The sequence below is a fragment of the Pteropus vampyrus genome, unplaced genomic scaffold (genome assembly GCF_000151845.1).
Source record: "Pteropus vampyrus isolate Shadow unplaced genomic scaffold, Pvam_2.0 Scaffold109, whole genome shotgun sequence".
NCBI classification, from domain to species: Eukaryota; Metazoa; Chordata; class Mammalia; order Chiroptera; family Pteropodidae; genus Pteropus; species Pteropus vampyrus.
Window position 1 is genome coordinate 6255580 of NW_011888890.1, and position 20062 is coordinate 6275641.

The 20062-nt window shown below is 34.5% G+C and overlaps 1 protein-coding gene across 3 annotated transcripts in view; it reads left to right on the plus strand.

Moving 5' to 3' along the window:
• FOCAD (focadhesin) overlaps nucleotides 1-20062 on the plus strand; it is a 270313-nt gene that overhangs the window by 55666 nt on the left and 194585 nt on the right. For all 3 annotated transcript variants that reach the window (XM_023533725.1, XM_023533726.1, XM_023533727.1), the window contains exons 6-9: nucleotides 4089-4190; nucleotides 9314-9518; nucleotides 12625-12831; nucleotides 18931-19018. In XM_023533725.1, the coding sequence (XP_023389493.1) occupies nucleotides 4089-4190; nucleotides 9314-9518; nucleotides 12625-12831; nucleotides 18931-19018 (602 nt within the window). The remainder of the gene's footprint in view (nucleotides 1-4088; nucleotides 4191-9313; nucleotides 9519-12624; nucleotides 12832-18930; nucleotides 19019-20062) is intronic.

A 20062-nucleotide genomic window follows, 5' to 3' on the forward strand; every position in this document is an offset into this window, starting at 1 on the left:
AGTGTGAAGGTTAGAGCTTTAATGAGTGGCTTGGGTTATATAATTTCACCATTGGAAGGTACTTAGTCTGATTTCTTCATTTTATAGATGAAGAAACTTTACCCAAGAGAGGTTAATTTTCTTGCCTGAGATCACACGATTTGTTGCAGAGCCAGAATATAAATTTGGAACTCTTGACTGTTAATTCAGTGCTTTCCCTCCAATATTTCACCTCACTTCTCCCTTTCTAGTTTTTTTCTGAGATATGGATGTGGCAGCATAACATAAATGATTTCGATGAATCTATGTAGTTATTACTTAAATAATAATGATGACAATGCCCCACATTTATGTTTGCTTTTCAAAATTTGTATAGTTTGTCTGCCACTATTAGTTTTACAAGTGAGCAGGTTGATTATATGGTCAACTCATCTATCATTTTTAATGAAGTGTTGTCAACTTACTCTATAACTTGAATAGCCGGTTTGGAGGATAATTGAAATTTTAAGGCATAACCCAGGTTTTGTTTTAGTGTTCTTTTGTACCACATTATTATTTTTTTTTTGATCAACAGTGCTTCTAATGAAGAGCTAAGTTGACTTGTGTAAATTGTGGATCTTTCATTTACCTTGACCTTTCTCAATTGTATGTACTTGAAAGCAGTGAGGAGGAAAAAAAAGAAATATCTTGAATAATCCATAAATTTAATAATCAATCCTTGAACAACACATCAAGAGTGAACTATACTTAGCCTTATGACATTTTAAATGCTCAAATTATAATATTTTACATATGAAAGTAACTATTTTCTGTCATGCCCAAATTAGTATGTGCATTATTTAATGCTGTTTATTTATTTTGGAACATGATTCTATATTTTGCAAAGGCATAATTTTACATTTGTTTTCCATTTTAATTCTTTTATTTTCTACTGTATTCATTACTCTGATATACCTATTGTTAATACTTGATGGCTATATTTTCATAAGAAACTTAAAATTTTGAGCATGATTGATTGCTTTCGGTCATTGTAAAGAAAGGTAAAAGGTAAAAGTCTTTTTGAATAACTCAGGGCTAGTACCATGTTTTAATCAGTTTTGTGCCTTGTAGTACTTGTCATTTCACCTCATGCAGTGATTCTTAACCAGGGGCAATTTTGCCCCCACTCCCAGGGGACATTTAGTAATGTCTGGAGACATTTTTGATTGTCACCATTAAGGTGAATGCTTTTAGATCCAGTAGGTAGAGGCCAGAAATGTTGCTAAAAATCTCATAGTGCTTTGGACAACCCCACAACAAAGAATTATCTGGCCCCAAATGTCAGCAGTGCCAAAACTGAGAAACCATCATGTATGGCAGTTGCATAATAAAGTATATTGAATTAGAAAATGCATCCATTTTATCACTTAAGCATAAGGCTTTATATACTTATATGTGTATTTACATACCAATTTAATGATTCATAAGAGAAGATTTAACTCTTTGCTTCATTATGCTTAAAGTATTAAAACAATTTTGGCGATTATAATTGATTTTAGGTTAGTTGTACTCAGTTGAAATAGTGTTATATGAGTAATCAAATGTTAACAGTAAGAGTCAGTGTTCTTACTTTGGACTTCCTTTCTCCTGTAAAGTTTTCAGCTTCTTGGAATCAGTATTGTATGTTCCCTGCATTATTTCCACCTGGATATGACATAATCAATTCTCTGGAAAAGTTCATTATCCAGATGTCTAAATCAGTAATTAATCTGATAATCCTTATCCTACTATATTCTACTTAATCTCATCTTTAGAATTTAAGTCTGAGATACTAAATAGAATTTGCAGAATCCGATAGCTAGCAAAACAGGACTTCAACTTCAAGCAACAAAGCTAGAGTGGTTCCTACAATCCCAGTGAAGTAGAAGCTGAGTTATAATAGTGTTGTTTGCCATAAATGCATCATTTAAAATTACTATCACTTATTTTTGTTGACCTGATCTAATTTGGATCAAACTGTTTTGAAAAGGAAATAGATCCTTAACATATTTGGTGGATGAGGAATGGGAAGGGGTGGGGGATGACTTAATGTGGGAAGAATATTGAAAAGCACTTCAGTGCTTTTATGATTACAGAAAAACTAGTTGGTAACTTTTTGGATTTTCTTCTTAAATAGTCATAAGTGCTGCCATTTAGCTGGAGGATTAATGTATGGTCATATTGATGCTCCTCATTTCAATATGGTGTGCTATCCAGAAGAAAACCCATAGATAACATAATCGCAGTTGCTATTCTGTCCTTTTTTATTCATGTTTACTTGAACATGACCTACTGAATTCTCAGTCTAAGAAGTTCAGCTAATGTGACATAATCTGAGAGGCTTTTAGGATTTGTAACATTTGTTTCTTAATATCTGTGGCAGCCAGAGTAGAAGCAAATTCTAGATAGCTTTAACTGCTAAAGAGTTTGGAATTTAGGAATGTGATTTTTGATATGATTTTTGAGTTTTGGCATAAAAAATTGCTTGGAGCGATCCCTTAGCAATGGCAGTAATCTGATCAGTGAGAAATAATAGCCTTGCTTTAGCAAACAAGAGAAATAGCCTGTGCCAATGAGTGAAGTTAGTGCATGATAGATTAGGTGAGGTTAAGGAGAAAATAAAGAGATGGTGATATAGTACCAGAAGCTGTAGTAGTGTCATGGAGGCGTTTTATATGAGTGTTTCAAAGTGATGGACCTGCCATACTTTTCTGTTTGAGAAAACAAAAATCATATGTTTCCAACTCCTAACCTCCCTCTTCTATGATGTTTTTCTTGTAGTGGTTCTCAACCTTGGCAACAGATTAGAATTGCTAGAAGGGGTTTTAAAAGTTACTATTGCCTGAGCTCCACTCCTAGCAACCCCAATATAATTATAATTGAGACCTGGACATTGGTATTTTTTAAAGAGCTCCACTGATGAATCTAACTTGTAGCCAGGATTGAGAACCAGTATTTTTTATAGCAGTGCATCAAAATTGTCTGGAGGACTATTAGGTCTGTGTTGGAACCTGAGAATATTCACATTTCTAACAAGTTCTCAGGTGATACTAATATTACTGGTAAGTGATCAGTTTGAGAACCACTAAGAAGGCAGTCTTAAAAAAGCATTTAGGTGTACCTGATCTGCTTTTTTGTTTAATCATTGCAAGTGATATATTTATTGGGTTAAAAATTAGGATTAAAGAATAGCATGTATATGATTCCTTTTATGTTAAAAAGAGGGATACTTCTGTATTGTTTGAATTTTTTTATTTACAATGAGCATTTTACATTTTACTTTAAATTTTTTTTGGAGGAAAAAGCCACATTCATAATAACTAAAAACTTTGTACAGTGTTTCATAGTTTAAAAATCTGATGAAGTTAACATTTTCTAGTAGACTTTAAACTATTTAAAATAACTTGTGTTTGTGCTTTTTTCTTTTTTTTAAACCTAATTATTTGAGAATCCTTCAGGTTTCAGATCTTATGTTTTATATATCTTTACCTTTATGGATATAGGCCAAATAAAGAGTCATCTTTGTTCCATAGAAATTTCAACCATTTTCATTTTGGACAGTTTGTTGTTTGAGATGGGAGAAATTTTCTTTTTCTTCATCTTAAATATACTGGGGAAACAGAGAGCCATACACTGAGAAGAATGGTGTAAGTGCGAACAGAGAGAGAGAGAGAGAGAGCTTACAAGCTAGGGCAATGTTGGAGAAAATGGAACCTTCTGAGTTTGGAAAGAGAACTGTAGGAAGAAGAGGAGGCCCGTGACTTCCTGAAAGAATCAAGGGGATGGATATGAGAGAGCTACTGGAATCAGAAGCGTGGTCAGACAAAGAGCTATTAAATCCAGAGTCTGTTCTCAAATTTATGTCTCTAAGACTCAGGGTCCATTCTCTTTTCTGCAAAACAGTTAAAGGGGGGAAAATATCAGTTCTAATGAACCAACTCTGCAACAAATGCAGCAAATTGTAGTTTTGAGACAATTATGGATCCTGGAAAAATGTCTCTAGATGGTGTTGGCTTTTTTTGCTGCTATGTTTGGATATTGAGAATGTGTAGTCCTGAAATGACGGTTTCCAATATAACTTTGTTTTTCAGAAATCATCCTCACCCTTTGATCACTGTGCTTGAATACAGACCTGATTGCTGGCCAGTACTTTTGCAGCAGCTAACAGTTTTTTTTCAGCAATGTCCTGAAAGGTAATGTAAAATAAAATAAGTGAGGGAGATGGAATTATAGATACTGATTTCAGAGCTTTTTTTTTTTTTTAAAAACTGCTCTGACTATAGTGTTTTCTCCTGAATAAAAGACATGTCTTAGAGTAGGATATAGTTTTATATTAAGAGTAAGAAAAAAAAAATCTACCAGATTTATTGATTGTTGAAATATTGATTATGAGAAAAGCTATTATTAAAGAAGTTAAGTATTGGTTAGTTAGGAAAATTGATTAGAAATATTTAGTGAACTACACAACGCATTTAGAAGATAGTTTCTTCCCCCAGAAATTGATTAGTGAGTTAAACTCTTTCTATTAGAAATCTGCTAATTGATCAAGTAGTACTGCCATCTGGGACTAGATAGCCACCATATGTGGAGTTAGTTTAACTTCACCAAGGCCTCTTGATGGTCCTAAAAGCCACCCTGCATTCTTTCGTTCTTACTACCGTGGCACTGGCTTAAATCATCATCTCGTGGCTTTTCCCACCTGTTCCTGACTGACATCTCTGCCTGTTATCTCGTCCTGCTCAAATCCATTCTCTAAATGTGCATCAGAGTGATATGTCATGAGAGCAAATCTTATTACCACTCTTTTGCTTGAATCACCACAACTATTTCAAAATGCACTTGCCATGTATGGGTTAAGCACACGGAATGCCTCATCCACCCCTTTCAGCTTGATTTTTATAGAACTTACATGTTGCTATATCTTATGGAAGCTTTCTATTGGAAAAAGAAAAAAAAGTTTAGTTTCTGAAATAGTTGGAAAATCCTTGGGCTAAAGGATGAACTCTAGTATGTCATGCTAGCCTCTGTGTATGATATGGTTTCTACCTGTTTAACTAGTTTTATCTTGTCTTTATCTCATAATTTATGAATTATGTATTCAGCGATACACTGACTTAATTTTGGTTCCACACAGGAAGTAGACCTGTTCCCTTGCCTCAGTGCTCTTGCTTATTGGTACCCATCTCGCTCTCTTGAATCTTACCCTAACCTTTCCTGACGAATTTCTCTACTTAAAATCTCTGTTTAGGCATAATCTCTACTAAGAAATCGTTGCTTACCAGAGGTGGGATTAGGTGTCTCTTTTATATGATCCCACAATAACTTCAGTTGTGATTTCTACCTTCATTATATTTACTATATTGCCTTAAAGTACTCTATTAAACCTTCCTGAAGGCAGGGGCTGTGTTTCATTATTTATGTTAATAATGCCTGGCACATTTCTACATGCTCTGTAAATGTTGGATTTATATACATGAGGCCCACAGATTGGCGAGGCCCAGGCAGTGGATTGTAGAGTGCTTCCAAATATACGATATCATTATGTAATACTATCATGCAAGATCAAGATAGGATATCACTGTCTCGGGCAATTTAATGCCTGAATTATATTCACCGCACCAGCTCCATTTGTGTTTTCTTGCTCTTGAAGGTCTTACAGTGTCCCATTGATACAGTTTCTGAGAATTTTAGAAGTTATGGCAATTCCAGGCCAGATATACTGCTACAGGAAGTTTTAAAGAAAATAAGGAACCCTGTAGTCATCTGCCAGTGAGGAAAATCCATGTAGCATTTGAATGAATAGCTCAAAATAAACATCATCACCCTCTCTTATCTCACCTAGGATTGCATTTTCAAAGGTTAAGATATTAATATTTATTAAATAAGTCTTTGTTCAACTGTGTCAGAGACCAAAAATAACAAATTTATGACATTTCTTTAATGAAATTTATCTTGTTAAATTGGGATACTTTATAAAAAATGTTGCTGGCGATATGCCAAATTTGTCATTAAGCTTGTTAAGAATATCTTTTCCAATGCTTTGGTTAGGCAACAAGTAATTTAACCTTTGTTTACTTTCATTTCAAAGGAGTATTATATTGGGATTTGAAAGTGGTTATTCTAATGAAATTTGTCCTGATATTCATAAGAAAAATAGATTATTGATTGACTTGGGTTTATTTATTGATAAGCTTCTATTGACTTTTCCTTTCATTTAAATGAAATGTATTATAGTATTCTATCTAGAGCCTTTTGGCAGTTCTAAACTATTTTATATTTATTTGCAAAAATAATTTCGGTTAACTCATTTCTCCTTTTGCACTATGAGATTATTTTTTGCAGGATGAAACTGATAATTCTTGTTGCATTTTTCAAGCTTCCTAAGATTTAATTTTAGAGTAAGTTAACCTAGTAGTTTTTAAGTTGTTGTTTAGAAGGTAATGAAGGAAATTTGGTAATTTAATAAGAATATAAATATCAGTTCACAACTATGGGAAGGAGGCAAAATGTGAAGATAGCTTGTATTCTAGCTTTTTCCGTGTTAGGAACTACTGATCGGACCAACTGTTTGCATTCATTTTTAATAGCATATAGATGTCCTGAAATGACAGTATATCTTCATGCAAGGTTTTTGGGGCGCACTATTTTATGATTCTGCATCATTTATAGAAGGTCTGTGATGTTAAGACTTCACCTTCATGGAACAGAGATGTGTAAATTGACAGTGATGGCGTGGTCTTTAGGTTTGGATGCTTTAAGGTTATCTAGTCTAACGTACAAGTTTTCAGGTGAGGGAACTAAATAGAACAACATTAAATGACTTCCTCAAGGTCTTATGGCTAGTTAGTAGTGAAATTGAGCTTAAAGCCGCACTTTTTGACTATCATTCCAAGTCTTTTCCTGCTACTTCTCTCTCAGTGAACAAAAATATGAAAGATGTATATGTAGATACATGCATACTTGGTTACATTTTTAAACATTCTTAATGGCTTTGGAATTTCAGATTATCTGTTTTATTATTTTCTTCTTCTCTTAAACCCTGTCAGTTAATACCCCATTGAGGTGATAGTTACTCATCAGATATCCTATAGGAAATGCAATATCTAAAATCAGGGCAGATTAAGCCAAGGAGATTTTTAAATAGTATATTGTCTTTAAGGAAGTTCAACATTATGCTCCTGATGTCAAATAATAGCAGCATCTTGGAAATATATTTCTTTATATGAATCTTGCATTTCACCTTTAGCATCTCAAAGTAGGAGAAAACTGATAGCTATCGTGGATGTTCTTGACACTTGGACAGTATTTATTCTTTGGGAAACACATTATTAGAAAGAGATGGGGAAAAAATGTTTCTTAAATGCCTTTTCTAGAAACTTATGCTTCATATTCCAACCTATACATACATCATCCACTTGCTTGATCTATGAGCTTTCTTTAGTTTCCTAAAGCGGATGGTATGATAAAGATATATCTTACAATAATAATTTTGAACTCAAAAGTCCTTTTGTTTTTTATAGGTTGTGTATTTGTGCTCATGAGAAAAAAAAATCCTCCAGATTGAGCTCCATCAGAGCTAAGATTTAATCTATTTTTGTTTTTTGCTTTGTTTCTAGCACATAGAAGAGTGAATGGTATACTATAGGTACTCAGTACATTTTGCCAAGTGAATAACTGAACAAATGAGTGAATAAATGAAATTTTATCAGATTTGGTAATTTTAAAATTTTTATTAATGTTAATGATGTTTTGAAATCAGATGGCTGTGGAGTGTATAGTTATATGAAATTATGTTGTCAAGCATAATTCAAATGCCATTTCCTCCATGAAGTATTGTACTTTATACTTTTATTTTAGCGAATTTCACTTTCTATCCTCTAGTCTCAGAACAGAACCGATTGCCCCTGTTAAGACTGTATGCCTCTTACAGATAGATAATGCCTGGTTCATCTTTGTATGTTATCTAATTTCTTATGCATAATAAATATGAAAAACATTAAAATTATGATTTTTAATTGATATATGCTAATTGTAAAACTACTTTATAACTTCATGTAGCAGAATCTAATTTAATGACTGACTGAGCATGTCTTTGAACGCTTACTGTGTACAGTTACTGGTGATATTGAAGTAAACAGAAATCCATGGTCCATACCCTCATTTGGTTTATAGTCTGGCAAAGGATAGAGATATTAAATAAGTAACAACGATAAAGTCATTGTCCTGTGCAAGCATTAATAAGTAACAACAATAAAGTCATTGTTCTGTGCAAGCATGTAATGTGCCTCTGACCTAGGCTGAGTATCAGAGGAGGCCCTCAGGAAGTCATTTTAAGGGAGAGAGCAAAGATGATGGAAATTAGGCAGCAGAAGGAACACGAAAGGGAGAAAGGGGAGAGTATTACAGGTAGAGGGAACAGCAAGTGAGAAAAACCAGATGACTGAAGATTTGAACGAAGCTTTAGTCTTGATCACTGGAGAATGGAGAAGAACAAGAAATGAGACTGGAAAGATGAGCACTGGTCAGATTATGGAGGGTTTTTAATTGGGCCAAGTCTTTAAAGGGTTAAACTCTTTTAAGCTCATTAATGACATCAAATCTTTATATCTGAAATGTCATTCTGGCATTTTAGTGACTTTGTACTTGGAGTTATTGGGATATGTTGAAATCTAGATATGAAAGATTTGTAAGGTCTGCCTCCTGTGAGTGGAAAGAGATTAGGAGGAGGGACTTGGCAAGTTACTTCACCTCACTTTGCTATAGTTTCTGCATAATGGGATATAATTTTAATTTTTTTTTTATTTCGTAGGGTTGTGGTAAGGATCAAATGACTTTAAAGGCATAAAGTGCAGTTACTTGCACAACATGTTAACAAGTTGACAAGTAAATGTTAACTGTTATAATATTGGGGTGTCTGTATGGCTTTGTCTTTCATAGAACCTCACTTATAGAGTTCTTTCAAAAACACATGCCTATTTTGTATTCCTGGAGATGGATCCTGACGTTTAAAATTCCAAACATGTTCTCAGATGATTCTGATGTTCACCAAAGACTGATCCTGGAGATGTAGATGCTACTCCAGTGTGCAAGTGGAGACTTTTATCCTAACCATCAGGCTTAAGGTCTCTAGGTCTGGAGTCATTTTCCCCAGTGTTGATTGTGCATCTATGTTGGTTATGGTGGAATAGAATCATGACAAAGTTATACCTGGCGGTACCCTAGTTTATGATAGGCCAGGTTGGTATTTGATACTTACCTACTTGGCAATTCTGTTCAACTCAGCAACTGGCTTCTTTCTGCATTACATGACTTGCAGGTCAGAAGTTTCATGTATCCAAATAATGGCACCATTTCTATGGTATCTATATTGTGAACCATCGCAGTTACAAGAATATGCTAAACTTCGACTAGCCCTGCGAAAAGTCTTACTTCAACCCTGGGTTCTTTGTGACAAAGAACAACCATCAATATTGCAACAACAGATACTTCAACTGTGTTGTGACATAGTTCCATGTTTGCAGGTAAGGCCTTTCATCCTCATTCACTGAGATAATATCAGTATCACTAAGTGTTGATTGTCATTGTCATGCATAAAGTAGAACCTATGTGACCTGGCAAACTTAGCTACATCCTGACTTTAGAAATACTTGCAGGCTTTTGGAGATGATGAAGGAACCAAATCTAGACTTAACATTAATATCTACAATGTTAACTAAATTCACAAAAAGATAAATCAGCATAGTCCATTTTAGGATTGGTAAGAATGAAAACTTCCTTGAGAAAGACTTTCCTAGGGAAACGAATTTTGAGTTAAATTTTTCCTTGTGCAAGATAGAGTTATAAGAAAAAAAAAGACCTCTTTGTGCAAATTAGAAAAAGGTGTGTCTCTGGGCAGATATAGCCCTGGGGAAGCAAGGCTTGACCAGCTGCATGCTGGTTAGATTCCAGTTTCCACATGTCTGTCCCCTTACAACATGTGCGGTGACCTTGATGGATCCTGCTCTTGAGAAGCCCACAGTCCAATAAGGGAATTAAAACTATATAAATTTTCATAATTCAAAGTAGGTGGATGAAAGATGTTTAACAGATCTGTATAAAATGCCTAGGGAGTTCAGGGGAGAGATAAATTTGAACTAATGTCTCTATAACTGCAGACTTAAAAAAAAAAATCCAGTTGCCAGTATGTTGTGAATTTCATATAGTGCTTCATTTATCAGACCATCCCATCCCATCATCAAGGTTTGTCCTTTGCCTAGAATCTGAGCACCATGCTGCTTAGCTGATGGAGGGAATCTGTGAGTATTTTTCAAAGTGATCACTTGAGGTCACAGATGACCTGTTTTAAGTTTGTGTTAGCAAGGAATGACTAGAGTGAATCTTTCCTTTGTGACTCATAAATTGGCTTTCCTGTAATCAAGGCAGAGAAAAGTAAATTAAAAGGAATTCTCTTGTGGCTTTTCCAAAGCTTTTGTTTTGTGTGAGTTATAAAGCAGTGTGCAGGCAGATCTTGAAGTAGGGTAACCTTTTCACACCTTGCATTACCCTGTTCTCTGCTTTTTGGTAGATGTTTTGTCTTCATCTTTGTGAACCTATATTGACAAGCCTGAATACTTCTCGAAATGAGCTCTGTGCAATATTTCTGGGAATCTGTGGATTGTTAATATAGTCAAGATCGGTGAGAAAAAGGGATACATCATTTGGAACTAATTGAACTAATGACATAAACACGTTTAATCACTTAACAAATCAGCTTTATTAGAATGAAGAATCTGAGAGTTGGGATCTTTGCAGTAGTGTTATGCATTTCCCCACTGATTACAGGGATTTCTTATACTCTTCAAAAAACAACCATCTCATAACAAATGAAATATTTTAGTGATGTAAAGCATGCTATTTTGCGAGGCAACCATTTACTTTTATTAGTAAGTACTTCTTATAATTGACCTGTATTTTCCTAAGACTTTAACCATTAGTCACCAATCTCAGAACAAAACAAAATAAGCTTATAAAAAAGCCCATCTGCAGCCTATCTCATGTTTCTTTCTTTCTTCTTTTTTTCTTTACCTTCTCTCCCTCCCTCCTTTCTTCAATTTTTTTACTTCTCCACATGAAATGGTTTCCAGACTTTTCACTGTCCTTTGCCAAGAACTCTCTAGTTTATTGGTGCTCAGATTCTGTTACTATGAAATTTCTCCTTAGAGCTGAATACAGTACTATAGAGGTGACCTATAATGAGCACTTGAACAGAATCACATTAATTAAAAAAAATTTTTTCACAAATAGCCATGCCATGCTATTGATTTATGATGAGATGGTGGTCAGTGGAACTCCTGTTTCTTTTTCTCATGCCAGTTGCCCAGCAATTTTATATTTGTGGTATTATCTTTTTTGGACCTACCTGTCTTAAACTTTACTATGGACTTTGGTCTCAGTATTTTTTTTAACTCTTGCCATCACACATGTTATCTATTGCACGTGATCTAGTTCTACATAAAGAGAGAACATTACTTCAAAAGTGTTCTCTCTAAGAATTTTGGTAATGTTAAATATTAGAGAGCCTTCTTTCAAAATTTTTTTATTGAAAATTTCAAGCATGTACAAAAATGCACACAGGAAATATATTGTCAAATGAACACGAGACTTTATTTTAAAATTTTTTGGTGGTGGCCTTTTGCCTTTCTTTATATTTGCAAAAGAGCAAAATAACTACTGAACCATTCATTTATTTTTTATAACTTAGTATCCTTCTGTCTCTTCTCCCTTGATCTTTTAATATCTTTTTTTCTCTTTTTTACTAGGAATTAATTTTTCTCTCTGTGTATAACTTATAATCATTTTAGGTTATTATGGTGGTAACAACTGGTGAAAGGTACAGCTGGCCAACTGTAGGCTTTCCTCTTGATGAATTTAACAGACACAGGGCTCTTGATTGAAGCAGATGGTTCATTGTTCATAATCTCTGGGAAATGCCAGAGATTCTGCTAGCAGGACCATATCTTTTATACCAGCTCCAGAATTTTGATCAGAACAGCTGGGTTTGAATTAAACTGGGATTTTTCAAGAGTACCCAAGTCCTTCCTATCTAATACATTAGCCTGTTGAGAAGATACCCTACCATTTGAATATGGTGTTTCCTCACAACTGCCAAGTGTGGAAATGATGCTCTCAGTTAAGGCCTTCTGAGCAAATATCTTGCAGATGAAGAGTTTAACAGTGCAGTGGAATAACATGCTAACCCTTTTATACCAGGGTAGTAAACTATGTTGCCATGGTAGAAAGGAGAGTTCATTTGCAGAACTCAAAACCAACTTTAATTTCCTTCAACATGTTGGCACAGGCATGTAATTTGTCATAAGAAATCTGTACTCAGAGAAGTTAGAAAAATAAAGGAATAGAATTGGTGCCAGACAGCAGTAATAAAAACAGTAACAAATTGTATTTTGTTTAGCGACAAAAGGAAAAAGACAGAGTTGCATAGTTTAATCCTTTGAGCTATGTACATTTCTTCATCTCTTTAAGGCTTTATAGATTTAAAGAAAAATATTTTATCGTTAAAGCTTCTTGTATGACTTAAAATTATCCTTTGGTTTGTATATTGTAATATCATATAATGACTTTTTTAAACAGATAAAAGATTTGATACAGACAACAGAAGTGATGCTGTTTATCGAGGACATATATTTAAGCCTTTCACATCATCCTGTTTTCTGGAAAGTTCAGCTTACCCAGCTGACTCTTCAGCTGCTGTGTGTCTGTGAAGTCAGCTTAAAGATAACTGGGGAATGCTCATCTTTAATTCACCTTTTAGAGCACGGTGTTGAACTTCTGAAGGAGGTAAGGAGAACAAGAAATTTTAATGTGCCTGTTATCACTTAAGTGAGTCAGGAGCTGAGTGGGTGAACTCTTTTACTATATCATATCAAAGGCGTTTTGATCGAACCCGATTAGATCATAATACTAATGTACAACTACTGCTAATATTTATTATAAAAATGAATCTTTTTTTTTCTTTTTTTGGATTCTACTCTTTGGAGCATCAGTTAAAGATCTACCAATATGGCATTTTTTCATTTATTCATGTAGAACACAAGTAAAGAACACTTATTATATACCAGACCCTACAGAATACATAGATGATAAGATCACATTCTCTGACCTCAAGGGGCTTACAGACATGCAAATAAATAATTGTAGTACAATGCAGTAAATGTTTTCATGGGACCGTAAAGTGCAATGGGAATATCATTAAGGGAAGTAGGGCATGAGTTCAGGTTTGAGGAAGTCTGAATAGGAGTTTGCCTGGTACAACCAGAGGTTGGAAAGGTATTCCAACTACAGGAACAGTGTGTGCTTAAGCACAGAAACAAGAGAGAGCAGGCAGGCATGGCCAGTTCAGAAAACAAGGTGTTGAATATTGTTGAAGGATTAAGGTATGGAAGATAAGGCCCAGACTTGAGTTTACCTTTTATCTTCTAGGAAACAGAATGCTACTGAAGACCTTTCAGTAGGGAGGCGCCTTCATATTTTGTGTGTGGAAGATCATTCTGATGTGAGAGTAGAGGAGGGTTTTTGAGCAGGGCAACACTAATAGGGCAGGAAGCGAGGTGGGATGTCTTAGACTGCTAGGGCAGCCATAACAAAATACCACAGACTAGGTGTCTTAAACGACAGAAATTTCTCACAGTTCTAGAGATAAGGAAGTCCAAGGTCAGGGTATTGGCTGATTCCATTCCTAGCAAGGGTTATTTTCCTGGCTTGTAGACAGCTGCCATTTTGCTGTGTCTTCACATGGTTTAGAGAGAGCAAGAGTGAGCTCTCTATTCTTGTAAGGACACTTTTCCTACTGGAATAGGACCCCACTCTTAATGATCTCATTTAACTTTAATTACTTCTTTACTCCAAAACAGTTGCATTGGCAGTTAGGGCTTCAGCATGTGATTTTAGGGTTCGGAGGACACAGTTCAGTCCATAGCAATGGGCTAAGGAGGGAAACGAGAATGAGAAAAGAAAAATATAGATGAAATTCGCAGGGCTTTGTGGTTGATTAAATGTTCAAGGAAAGGGTCCCTGGTAGAGTTTTAGCTTTCTATTTTGGACAACTGATAGTACCATTTACTTGGAGAAATGGTAGCTGATATTGGAGGGAATATGATAAATTTGTTTTGATATACTCGGTAGCTGATATTGGAGAGAATATGATAAATTTGTTTTGAGATACTCGGTTTAAGGTATACATGGATCATAAGTAGTTGGCTATATGATTTTAAAATTCAAGGTTGAAACCTTGGCTAAAAGTATAGATTTGGAGACATTTACTTTGGAAGGGGAGCTTTAACCATATGATAGCACGGCAGGGTTTGAGATGGAACTCCAGGACTATTGATATTTGGAGTGTACTGATAAAAAAGAGTCTGAGATAGTATGGCTAGAAAGATTGTATGATTAGCAGAAGAAACAGATGACATGAAAATCAAGGGAATGAATATCACAAAAAGGGAAATAGTCAGGTGTCATGGAGAGAGGATTTAAAATGAGAGATGGAAAGTATTCTTAGGATGCAGCAAATAGAAGTTTATTGTTCATATTAGAAAAAGCAGTTTCAGTGGAATGATGGTAGTAGGAACCAAACTGGAATAAGAGAGTAAATGGCAGATGAGAAAATGAATAGAGTGAATATATTTTGGTGAAAGATAGGAGCTGATGAAAGCTCAAGTAAGTCATTCGTCAGTTTGCCAATCTAGTGATTAGAATGGTTTCACATGCTGGGACTCTATAGATAATATTATTTTATATGGTATTATGTAATGTTATATATGATATGGTATCTATTTTCTGTTATGTACATAATAACATTACATAGTAATAAATAATACTTATTTGTGTTATATATACTACTGTATATATTATCTATTATGTATAATAGTATATATTAATAGTATATATTATATAGTAATATATGTGGATTATTATATCAGCTACATGTTATATAAATATAAATAGCCATATGTCAACTCCCTTCAGATGTGTAATTATGTCTACATATAATTATACCTTAGGTATATAATAGTATAGGTGATATAAAATATTACATAGATAATATATAGAAATATATAGAAAAATATAGACAGATAATATTTTATGGATAAATATTATATAGAAAATATTACATAGCTAAATTACCAGGAGTTGTATGTTTTAACTGTACCTCATATTGTTCCTTTGTGCTTGTACTAGATTCATGTGAGTAGTATACAGAATTATTGATTATAACTTTATAGAGTTCAGTTCCTTTTACTATCATTCTTTGACCATCTTATTATATACCCTCCCCCCCACACACATTTAGCATATATTTATTAATCAGCTTCCTATGGCAAACACTTTACTGCAGTAATTAGGTGAAAACAGACAAGATTTGTGAGGCTTACATTTCAGTCAAATGGTCAAACTAGTGTGCATAGAAGTCACTAGAGTTTATTAAAATGCAAATGTCTGAGGACTACCCCTAGAGATATTGAATTATCAGGGCTGAGAGGGGTTTAAACATCTGTATTTCAGGTGATTTTTCTAAGTTTTTTGTGTATAAAACACACTAGTAAGCATCACAGAGATCAAGAAATTGAGTTTTTCCAGCCTCCACGGTTTTCCACAAGCCCAGTCCTAATCACAACCTCCTGTCCTCATGACTATCCTGACTTCTTTCTTAATTTTTAAATAGTTTATTACATTTTCAAAACCAGTTTTATCACACATCATAGTTTGGCCGTATGCACGTGTGATCTTTTAGATATCTTTTAAACTAAAGTTAGTTTAGTTCCCTTCTGTTCCTTCCCTCACTTCTTTTCTTCTTTGCAGTATATGTATTGAAAACCCTGGCTTGTGTGAGCTGTAGAGTTTTCTGCATTTGAACTCTTGGTGCACTTTGACATGTTTCTCTAACAGCTAATGAATTAATGGAACTAGGCATTGAGCATCAACAGCTACTAACATCATGAAAAGAAGAGCAACACACACATTCTTGATGAAAGAATACACCATTCTCTAGTCTGGGAAACAAAAACCCAAACAAAATAAATCCTGAATCTGATCAAGCCCCTGTTTTCTAATTGGTGCAGCTTGCATCAGTCAGCTCTGAACATGGGACATGGTAGGCAGCAAAGATATGGCACTAGGAGAAAGTATGAGCCAGGCTGCCATCTCCATTGTGCTTGCTATAGATACTTATCTCTGATGTAGACTTTCTTATACCCTGTTTATACTTAAAGAAAAAAACCTAGGGATGTTTATAGTGACATCCCTAGGCCCATTAGTGTCTGGTACATAGGTGGTGCTCAGTGATATCTTTCTTTTAAGTTGAGGACAAAAAGTATGGACTCCAAGGATTTTCTGTTAATGAGATTCCTGTGACATCTGTAGCTGAGTATATATTTTTATTTTACTTCCTTTCTCCAGGTGGGCTTTGAATTAGCCTGGGTTTCCCCAAAGTAGACACTGTTTCCCAAAAGGAAAAAGCAGAGCCTGAGTTTCCACAAAAGCAAAGGCTTATGCAACAGTAGTTTATTTGCAGGTGTGATCCCAGAGGGACAAGAAGAGTGAAATATTGAAGATGGGAGAGGCAATACATATATCATCAAGTTGACCAGTGCTACAAGCAGCCAGTTGCTGGATCCCACAAAATATTCAGAGAAGCCTTAGGAAATGTCTCAGAACCCTCCAGAAGGGTCCAGAATAAAGGGGGAAGCATAACTTGGGCTTCTATTGCCAATTCATCAAGCTTTGATCTATGGGGCTTTAACTTTTCTGTACTTCTGTATCTCTCACTGGTCTGAGGCAGGAAGCAAGAGTTACTACAGCAGTAGCAGTAGTACTTAAGTGGTACAAGAGATGTCCAAAACAGGCTTTTATTAAAAAATCAAGTAAACTTATAACCTCTCAGAAGTCTAAGCAATTTAAGATTATCTTCCACCGTTACTTTTCTTTATTTTTGTGCTTTGAATCTCCAGCTCTTTTTCTTTACCTTCTATTCTGAACAGGCCAGTCTCCTTTATGCCTTCATACCTTTAAGTTCCATCCACTTAAAATGCTTCTAGACCATTTCAGAACCCTGAAAAGCTACTTTATGACTCTTTTAGTGATAGCTTGTGTGAAAAGGCCTTTTCAGTGTTAGAATAGTATACAGGAATACTTTTGTCTCTGATCCTCTTGGTAGCTAGTAAATTTGAAATTTAAATGACCTTGCTAGGTGTTTTTTTTTTTTTTTTTTTTTTAATAGACATGCAGCATTTGAAATGAAATTGAGGAAAAGATAATGGTAAAGAATAGTGATGATGTATTCTGTAAGTGTATTTATTTCAAAATGCTTTTATTGTCCTGAAGTAGATAATATTGCTTCATAGTTCTCAACTGTTCTCAGCATGGTTCTTAAACATACGTAAGTTGCAAAGATGCAAATTAGAATATCTTCCATTAAAAAATTTACAAATTTTCTTCTTTGGCTGGTATTTAAAAGTCCATAAGCAAGCACTTTAGAAGATTTTGCAATTTGATTAATTTTGCTTTAAAATGGTATAACCTAGATCTGTATGTGTGTCTGTGTATATATATGTATATATATTTATGTGTGTATAAATTTGTGCCAGAGTTGGTAGCATCTCCAAAATCAAAACTTTTGAGTAGCTCAGATTAAGTTGTTTTCTCTCAAGTGTTTCTTTAACGTGGCTGTACCTCCCCTATCCTTTTTTTTTTTTTTTTACTTCAGGATTCCTAGGTTTTTCTCTGCAGGCACTTCTATAACATTTCAGAATGAAGTAATTTTAGCGGAGTATGGTAGACTTTCCTTTAGTTCCATAATACGTTAATATTTTCTGTATTTTAGAAACCCTCAAATAACATCTTATTTCACTTTGTTTTATTTTTTTGGAACATAATGTACATATCCTTTTTTTCTTTTTCATTTTATTCATATACTTGGGGAAAATTAATGATTTTAAGTTTCTATGGTTATTGCTTTGCTACATTTAAATATGCTTAATAAATTACTGTAATTTAAAAATCATCTCTGCCTCCCTGGGCACTTATGTTTCTTTTATTATAATAACATTTATTAAAATTCGCTTAGTGTAATTCATTATGCAAGTTATATAGATGAATCATATCTGTATTAGGTAAGTAGACAATTGAGCTACTTTTCAGAAATGAAATATTCTTAAATTAAGTATTTCAGGTACTTTTCAGTGGCTTGCAAAGATTTACTATTTTGAAAACTTGCCAGTCTATTGTGTTAAGGAGTTATTCCTCTGAATTATTTCAAGTTTTTAGCCTATGACTTTTTGGCTAGGTATAATAACATTTTGAATTTACATATGATTGCATAGGTATTCACCAATTCTTCCTTTAGTAGAGCAGGCTTACTGTAAATAGTTTTGTAGGCAGCGATCCCTTGGTATCCTTGAGGAATGGTTCCAGGACTGCCCCTCCCCCCCCACCTCCCCTTCCCATGGATACCAGAATCCATGATGCTCAAGTCCCTTGTATAAAATAGCATAATATTTGCATATAACCTATTCATATCTTCCCATGTACCTTAAATCATCTCTAGATTACTTAAAGTACCTAATACAATGTAAACACTCTGTAAAATAGTTGTTAATACTGTATTTTTTAAGGAATAATAGGGAATAATGACAAGAAAAAAATTTGTATGTTTAATACAGATGCAGCCATCATAGGCCTAACTAATTCATGCCAGCAACAATGTAACATTTTATTTAAAAATATTTTTGATTTGCAGTTAGTTGAATCTGTGGATTTGGAGCCCACAGGTACAGAGGGATGACTGTGATAGGTTATAATCTTTTACGTTGAATATGTTCTTCCTGGATACATATTATAAAGCCATGGCTCTGGGAACTTCTTTTTGTTTTCTTCTTTTAGGATTTTCCTGTTGAACTGGTCATAATTGGAATAGCTTTATTACTTCTACAGACTCCAGCAAGTCAGCAGAAGCCAATCTTAAATCTAGGTAAATAAAAATACATTCGCCAGAGTAACAATACGAGTGTTGGCAGGAGTCACTTGAACTATATATCATGTTATGCTATATAAAGTCCTGTATATTTTGAGTTTCTGTTCTGGAATTTTTATAATTAATCATCAAATAGAACCTTCTTTTCTTGTCCAACAAGCTGTTACCTTGTGTAAGTTTCCGTATACCATAGCTTACTAAGTATCTTGACTGTTAGAACGTTATAATCTAAATCATAGAGCAGTGACATTAGTAAATATATTGAAGGGATATCAGCTATTCACAGTTGTACAACACAGAATCAATAGCATAAAACCCTTGAAGCAAAATAAGTGTTTAGCATTCGTATTTGTTCTTAAAACTCTACAGGCCCTTACTATTCAAAACTCTTGCCACATTGGACAAGATTTAATTTATGGTTATTAACCTAGCTAGAACAAATGAAAAATCATTCTTTTGACTGTCCAGTATGATTTAAAGAAAATTGAGGAATGGCAAAAGGGAGGCAAAAATGTTCTATTCAATAATAATTTGGTAAAGAATCAAGGTGCTGGGTCTGGCAGGTTAGCAAACAAGTCACATCTTTAAATGCAGCTTTTACATTAGTGTTGCCTCGCTTTGCTTGATCCAGCATAATGTGGTAATGGAGAATCTGTCTAAATTTTGTTGTATAATGCCATGATACACTGAATCACTCCCACTCTCATTTCAAAAACATGCTTTAGGTAAATACCGATTACGTAGCTTATTCTTGGCATTTTAATTCATCGTGATTTTGAGGGTGAATTGCTCTTGCACTTACAGTCTTATCTTGGAAATGGCTTTCACACATGGAGGGGGCACTCTTGGCTTTTAGCCTTTGATTTCCATTCTGCTCTAGCCTCTTGGCCTTATGGTTGTGTGTGCCCCACGCCCTTTTCTGAACTACTTTTGCCTTTTTTTTCTGTAAGCACTGCTTGCAGTATCCTCCCATAAGTATAATTTGCTAGTACTGCTACTTCTGATGGACAGGTTTTTTTTAGTTGTCAGTTTTCTTTCTTT